General features: G+C 42.8%; 1 protein-coding gene across 1 annotated transcript in view; it reads left to right on the top strand.

Annotated features, from left to right (window-relative positions):
* The first annotated feature begins 4197 nt into the window (after positions 1 to 4197).
* The window catches only part of POC5 (POC5 centriolar protein), a 38364-nt gene continuing 34158 nt past the window's right edge, over positions 4198 to 8403 (top strand). Inside the window, exons 1-3 of the mRNA XM_008589783.1 lie at positions 4198 to 4462; positions 4563 to 4725; positions 7714 to 7809. Of these exons, the coding sequence (XP_008588005.1) occupies positions 7726 to 7809 (84 nt within the window). The 5' untranslated portion in view covers positions 4198 to 4462; positions 4563 to 4725; positions 7714 to 7725. The remainder of the gene's footprint in view (positions 4463 to 4562; positions 4726 to 7713; positions 7810 to 8403) is intronic.

Raw genomic sequence — 8403 nt, forward strand, 5'->3', positions numbered from 1 at the left:
GGCCCCGTGGCTCACTTGGGAGAGTGCAGCACTGGTAGCGCTGAGGCCGCGGGTTTGAATCCTATATACGGATGGCCGGTGCGCTAACTGGCTGAGCGTGGTGCAGTCCACACAGTGCCAAGGGTTGCAATCCCCTTACCAGTTAAAAGGAAAAAAAAAAAAAGAAAATATTCTGCCTAAAATCTAAAAATCTTGGGAGTTAAAGCATCACATGATTAAAAAAAGAAAATGAATTTCAGTTCACAGCCTCACTAGTAATTTACCTAATTGGACCTGATTAAATGGATTATCAAGATGATCTAATTAGCCAAGATGATCTGTCCCAAAACGTTTTCCACTTAGAGGTCTTAGCTCAAATGTATGACCAACTATTTAATACAGAACGAGCATTTCTTCCCTACTTTGAAAAACATTGTAAAACTTTATCGTCACTTTTTAGACATCCATTAGTATAACTTAAACTACTATTGTTAACCTAAATAAATTTTTGGTGATGTAATTTAAAAGGTGTTGATGTTGTTTTATAAGCAACTGAGTTTAAACTATGTAATCCAAATAATACAGGCTTTTCCCCCATTAGTTCTAGCAAAACCATTATGCCATGTCTACTTACTTGAGGAAGATAGCAAAATGAGTTAATTAGTCCTCCAAATTTGAAGATTTGGAGCTGTACAGTTATTTGGAAGCATTACTTTAGCAGAAATAGCAAAGTCAGTGACTGCAGTGATTCAAATTCATTTTTCTACCAGTTTCATTCATTGAATGTAATGGGATGGATTCAGGGCCATCTAAATGGAGTTTTCTATTTTTTATTGCCACACATTTCTCTAAGACAAGTCACTTGAAGATCTTGCTAATGGAGATTAGTGTCTCCATTCATCAGACTTAAGTAATAAGCAACATGACAGTGACTATACCTGGCATCCCCAATCTCCTTTACCTATCCTCCTGAAGATTCTGAAATAGAAGACACGTTAACACACATATGCAGACTATATATAGTGAGACTAATATTTCAACTCATGCAATAACTTGTGTGAGATGGGCAGGTACAAATGCTCACAGGGGTTAGGAGCAGGTCAGCCCCAGGATATATCCCAGAGCAGGAAACATGCATCTGTTTCACACCAATCTAGCCATGCCTACTCCTCTCCTGCCTTCTACCCATCAGTTCCCTAAGCATTCAATACATTTTCATGTAGCCTCCGCTCTGTAAACAAGTGTGTCCCACTCCTACCACACCACCCTTTTGCTTTTTCATCAACACTCAAGACAAACACACAATAAAATCTTTCTTATTAAGTGTTATCTCTCCTCTTCGTTAAATCTATAGGTCTTGCAAGAGTATTGTTTTCTACTTGTTTTACTGCTTGTGAACAATGTTTTAGCTTTATTATGGATTCATAATTGAGCTGACCTTGGAGTTACAACACTTTCATTTTTCGGAAGGAAAATGTATTTCGAGTTACAAACAATGGACTTATAATTGAACTCTGGAATGTGTTTATAGATTGGAGGTGGATTGACATAACCTTCACACACAAAGGGTGACAGAAAAAAATCTATTCAAATGGTGTTATCAAGGAGATGAAACATGTTCTACTGCATTTCAAATCTGCTTTGGAATACTGAATCTAGCCTCTCTTCTGGAAGGAAAAGAGGAAAGATGGAAAAGGAGGGAGGGAGGAGAGAGAGAGAGAAAGGAAGAAAGAGCCATAATTTAGAATTGCGTAGATTCTTATTACTGAGCCAAATGACTTTGATCTGCAAACCCACCCTTAAAAGCCCTGAAGATCCAAGAATACAGCAGCTGTTATAGTACTCAAAACATCAGTGGGACTCAGTAATATTGTTCTCTGAAAAACTAATTAATCCTGCCTCTCACAGCTAGTCCTAGATTGTTTTATCAGGAGAAAGAAATGCTAAGGGTAAGGAAGTTTTTATATGGATAGATGATGCTACCGGAGAGATTCAATAATGAGTCTTTACAATTAAGAACAGAAGGCTGATGGGGCAGGCCAAGAAATGGAGTCCCTTTTGCAATAAAAGGGCCAGGGAGTGCTCTGTAGCAGAATGCAACTGTGGAATCCACAGAATCAAAATATTCTGAATAAGCTCTTAATCCATTGCAAAGTGATGAGCTGCCTCATGCAGACCACTGCACCAATGATATCTGCTGTTTACCCTGTGCTTTTGCCTTATTGATAGTCTTCTCCCTCTGCTCTGCCTCAGTTAATTGTGTTCAGTGAATACATCTTCTTGGCTCTCAGTGTGTGGAAGGATTCTAAGCAGACTGTGTAGTCTAGCTGCAGAAGTTCTATTTGGGGACATGCACTGTGAACCCCTTGCCCCAAATTAATCTCCCACAATCCTTGTACTCCTTCCTGCTTGAACTCGGATTTCACCAAGTCACTTTTCTGACCTAGAAAAGCCAGAACATTGTTTCCAGAAGGCCAGAGTCCAAAAGTTCACAGGGAACATACAGCTCCAGAAGTTTTCGCCTTTCTCATCTGTGGAGATTAAATTACTATGTCAGCCACTTGTAACCTGGAGAAACAAAGCCCAGCCAGGGGCTATGACAAAGGCAGGTAAATTTGAATTGAGGAGCAAGTGAGATGAAAAAGAAGGGAAGAAAATCTGTAAGTCTATCAGTCTCCTCGAAAAACAGCGATAGGGCTAGCTCGTAAAGAATCAAGTCTTTAAGGAACATCACACAAGTGAGATGAAAAAGAAGGGAAGAAAATCTGTAAGTCTATCAGTCTCCTCGAAAAACAGCCATAGGGCTAGCTCGTAAAGAATCAAGTCTTTAAGGAACATCACGGCATCCTCTACCTAGAGGAAGGCCCTAGTAAGTGTTCTGTCCCTAAAATCTGTCCCTATCTCCACCCCCATCCCTTTCCTGTTGAACTTCCCTTTCTCTCTCTCCTCCTATCTTTATCTCTATCTCTTTCCAGATTTGCAACCCAAGGAAAACAAACATAGATCTCTCTAGACTTAATTTCCTCCTCCATAAAATGAAAATGATAGACCAGATTATGGTTCCTACCCTGGACAAGAATCACCAATGTTAGAGATCCCCAGAGTGGGGAATGTTCCCTTATAGTCCCTGCTAATCAATAATAGGGTGAGCAGATAAAAGGCTTTTTAGATGAGTCAGGGATGACCTGAAACAGAAACAGATTTCAAATCAGTCCCCTAACCCAGGTCCAGCAAAAATAACATGGGTTTCAACTCTTTCCACCAATAATAAAAACCCAGAGATGCTCCCTAACAGGTACCCCCTTTTACGCGTGTAGAGTTATCCAAAAATGACAGTAAGTGGTAGAGCCACATTATAATCATGACCTGATTTTTTCTTTTCTTTTTCTTTACGGCTGGCCATTACTGAGATCTGAACCCTTGACCTTGGTATTACAAGGTGGAGCTCTAACCAGCTGAGTAAACCGGCCAGCCCTGAGGTCGACACTCTGCCAGAAGAGCGTGCCTTGCAGTCTGATACAGTTGAGGTGAGTAGTAAAACCTAGACCAACAATTTCTTAAAGTCCGCATCAGTCCGCAGACCCCTGCATCAGAATCACTGGCGGTGTTTGTTAAAATTCAGATTCTCTGTCCATACCCAAGACAGAAGGAATCAACACAGAGGGATCAAAAATCTGCACTTAAAAAGCACCTCCAAATGCTTCTGTTACAGGGGATCTGTGGATGCAGATGGCTCTTTTGCAGACTGAACCATGAAGACTCACGCCTAAGCTACCTGCACTGTTGAAAACCAGCTCCACGCCACCTTGGCCGACTTCAGCGCTGCTCAGAAGCCTCTAATCAAATTTCATCCCACAGCCGCCTCGCAGCCTGCAGCGGCAGAACGCGACTGAGCATGCGCGTACGCAGCCCCCGAGCGCTGGGCGGGGCTCCCTAAGACCCCGCCCCCCGGAACCGGCGGAACCTGGGAACTGGGCACTCCTAAGTAAACTAATTCCGGTTTCTCCCTGCGGCGGCTCAAAGCCCCGCCCCCGGCGTTCGGACCAATCAAACGGCAGATTGCTGAAGCTCGGAGCCAATGCCCAGGGCTGTCCTTAATTCCTCTGTGCAGTTTGAAACTGTCAGGTTGCTGCTAAGGTAGCTGTTGTACTTAGGTAGCTGTTGTACTTGCTGTAGTTTCAGCGGCGACGCGAACAGAAGACACGGGGTGAGGAGTCGGGATTTTGTCCAGAGCCGCGACGGTGGGTAGCGGCGCCCCGGGCGGCCGCGCAACCCTGGCTGAGTTGGCGGAGTGGAATTTAAAGTTCCTAGGCCTGGGTTTCCGCTCCCGGGGCCCGTCCACGACAAGCTCGGGGCATCTTCCCCAAATCCGGGCGATTCATCTGTGGCGCGGGAAGGTCGAGACATTTTCCCTTCCAAGGCGTCCGGGAAGAGACGGCAGGAGTGAGGGGTGCTAAAGTATAGCGGTTACTGTCGCCACAAGGTCTGGTCATTTTGACTAAAACAGGGCTGGGGAGGAAGGTAGTGGAAGAAAACGTCTAGCCCTTTGCTTACTCACAACTGCCTTTTCCCTCTGCTTCTAGTCCCTGCCTTGGTGAGGGGCAGGCGCGCCCCTTGCATGCGGCTGGGACCCGCGAAGGGCAAAAGGGACATCACCCTGTTGCCAGTTTGCACGTTAATTCACTCTTCCTCTGCCTCTTGGAAATTACATTTGAATTCTCGGACCCCTCTTTCCCTATCAGCTAGGTAAGTACAAAGATGTTATTTTATATCTCTGGCAACAGAGAAGCACTTCAAAGTTTTTATCTTGTGGACTCTGATACCTTGGGCTGGAGAATACTGAAAATGTGATGGACTGCTGCTTTACATCTGTCACGCATTAAAGCAAGCTTCATTTTTCTCCTTTGTTTCTGAACCTAAAAACAGTAAGAAAAATACTTATTTTGTTTCAAATAAACTGTCGTACCTTGTCGGCATAAAGTAGGGCAGATGGAAGATAGCATATTTTCCAAAAGCTTAATCTTTGTTTTGTGTCGGCAATATCTATATTAAGAAACAATCGTTGAGGTCTGACCATACTTATCAGCTCACTTGTTATTTAAATAATCCCCACTCCAGTTACCTACCCCGCCTGCCAACAAATCCTGAAGGAAGAAGTGAATTAAAATATAAATGGACCAAGTTACCACGGTGGTGGATTTGAAGTCAGTGAAGCAGGCATTCCTTGCTGCAGAGATGTGTGTTTATTTTATCCTCCCTAATTGGCTTAACTAAAGACAGTCATGCTGAGATTTAGTTTACTTATCATGGGTATACACAGTAATACCCATTGGATAAAGTTGAAATTTCTTTTCCATTTTAATATTGCACTTTTCCTTGGTTCTGCCCTTTCTACTTCAATTTCCTCATCTCTCATTTATTTTTCAGCCCACTGTGATTGAGACCTGTGCTACTTTCCACTGAAATTGTTCAAGCAAATATCACAGCAACTTCCTGATCACCAGATTCAGGGGACCCCATTTAATCCTCATCTTTCTTTGGCATCTGACTTTTCCCTTTTCAAAGTTTTTGTGATGCAGGTCCCATAGTTCTGCTGTTCTGACTTCCTTTTCAGTCTTTGTTGACTCTTCTTTTTTTCTCCTTTAAAAGGTAGTGGTTCTGGCTTTAACTCTCTTCTCATTCACAGTAGTAGTCCTTAACTTTATTAGGGTTATGGTCCCCTCTGAACACATTTTGGAAGCTAAAGCTCCTCTTCCTAAAAAAATGTGCATTTATTGCTAAAAAATATCACATATAAGTTGGGTGTAATGGACCGCAGAATAAGAACTCTTTCTCACACTCCTTTTGATAGGTGATCTCATTCTTTCCCATTTTTAAGCTGTTCCCATTATGCTAATGGTTCCTCAAACTGGATCTCCAATCTGTACCTCAGGTACACAGTTCCCACATCACTTAACTCCAGGAAGCACCATTCACATTGTAGCTGTTTTGAATGGCAGTCCTTGGGAGTTGTGCACTGCCTAGGCAGTGTGGCAATAAACTGCATACCTGCAGGCAACCTCACACCGAGGACATCTGATATTGAACTCATTGTCCTTCCTCTGAACCTGCTCATCTTCCTGCATTTCTTGCCTTGGTGAGTGGCACTGTAATCCATCTAGTTATCCAAAACAGCTATCTGGAAGCCATCAGCAATTCCTCCCTTTAACCTCTTAGCCAATTATTGACCATGGTCTCTTGTTTCCATCGCCATAACACAACTCTCTCTTACTCTTGTTCTTCAGTAGTCCAATCCATCCTCAAAGCCACCAGAGTGATCTTTCTAAAAAACAAGGCTGATCATGTTATCAGTTGTTTAAAACATTTTATAACTTCTCTAGAATAAAGACCCAAAGTTTTAATATGACAAATCATGATCTTCCATGATCTGGCTGCTCCTTACCTTCTTGTTTCATCCATAGCCAAGGCTTGCTTTCACACCCTTTGCTTCAGCCTTATGAAACTACTTGCTATTCCCAGCACACATGTCTATGCCTCTGTGTCTTTGTTTATGCTGCTCTGCAGCCTGAAATGTCCTCATATCTTTTATCCATCTTTCAGAAAGAGACCTACTCATCTTTCAGGTTTCAACAGCTGGGTCATCTTCTCCGTAAAAACTTTCTCTGCCTCCTTTCCCATTTCTTCACACCTGTGCAATCCCACCCCATGAAAAATGGCTACTCCTACCTTCCTACCTTTCTACCTCTATTTTTTTAGGATCTAACAGCAATTTTTTCATCAGTCGGTCATTTATATTATATATATATCTGGCCCACTCCACAGATTGTGAAGTCCTTCAAGACAAGGACTTCATTTTACATTCATCACCAATGTCTTACATGTAACTGTTGTTTAGCTACTTTGAATAGTCACTATTTGTCTTTTAAATAATTTATGTGTTACTAAAAGTACTTTTATTACTTTTTTTGGTTAGGACTTTCAACAATTTTTCTCTACGTGTGTTTGAGTATGTTGTTCTGTTCTCAGCTTGCTTTTCTTAAAATAATATTCACAAAAGGTAAGTTTCTCAAGAAGGGAATTTTTACAAATCGTTCATTCTGTCTTGGTTCTGTATCTTACAGGAAACTGCCTAGTACTCAGGGTGTCATATATTGCTCAAGAACAGTGATCGCAATCTGTTATCCTCAACAGGCTCCACTAGTGATTTTTCTGAAGAGTCTCCTTTTTTTTTTAACCTTTCATGTGTTTGTCTCATCTCCTTGACTACATTATAAACTCACTAATGTTGGAATTAAGTCTGTAACTATTTTTCTTGCCCAGTGGTTTTTGTATATAGATACTCAGTATGCTGAATGAATGATTCTAACATATAAAATAAAGGTTTTTTGCAGGTTGGGATACTGTTGCACTTATATGAGGGTACTTCAAAAAGTTTCTGGAAAAATAGAATTAAAACATAAATCTTTCCATGAACTTTTTTTTTTTAAACCGGTAAGGGGATTGCAACCCTTGGCATGGTGTTCTCTGCACCATGCTCAACCAGTGAGCGCACCGGCCATCCCTATATAGGATCCGAACCCGCGGCCTTGGCGCTACCAGTGCCGCACTCTCCTGAGTGAGCCATGGGGCTGCCCCCCATGAACTTTTTAAAGTACCCTCATATATCTAGAAAGCATTTGATTTTAGTTGAAATATCAAGGGAAAAAAATTAAGTTAGCTTCTGTTATTTTATAGTGTTTGTGCAGAATGTCATCTGATGAGGAGAAATACTCACTTCCCGTTGTGCAGAATGACTCCCATCGAGGCAGTTCTGTCTCTTCAGATCTTCAGGTAGGAAGAAACGTCTAAATTTGTCATGACTTTTTAAAAAAATTTATTTCTTAATATATATGTATTTTTTACAAAGATGTTGCACGGCAGTTGGGGAGGGGGAGAAGGGAAGGTGGAAGAAAATCGGGTGGAGGAAGGAGGGTGGCATGGTTGAGGCCCACGGCACCCCACTCATTCCTGCAGGGGAGATGAGGAGAATTCCCGCAGTGGCTTGGTCATTGCTGAGCTAAATGCAGATGTCAGGGGGTGTGGCTGAAACCCTCGGCCCCCAGCCGTACCAGCTCAGGAGGCAGGGGCATTCCGGTGGCAGCTCAGAGGTTGTTGTTGGGCTGGTTGCAGATGTTGAGGGGGCATGGCTGAGGCCATCTGCGCCCTACTGCTCTGACTTGGGAGCCCAGGGCGCTTCCTGCAGCAGCTCAGTGGTCATAGCTTGGCTGGTTGTAGGAGTTGGGGTGCATGGCTGAGGCCCCCGGCCCTCCTCTCTCCCAAGCTTGGGAGCCCAGGGTGCTTCCGGTCCTTCTAGGTTTTATAGATGTTCTTTGGTGATGTGAAACCTTTACTGGTTAATATCAAACTTTGTCTCTGGTCTGTGGG

The sequence above is a fragment of the Galeopterus variegatus genome, unplaced genomic scaffold (assembly GCF_000696425.1).
Source record: "Galeopterus variegatus unplaced genomic scaffold, G_variegatus-3.0.2 Scaffold5653, whole genome shotgun sequence".
Taxonomy (NCBI): domain Eukaryota; kingdom Metazoa; phylum Chordata; class Mammalia; order Dermoptera; family Cynocephalidae; genus Galeopterus; species Galeopterus variegatus.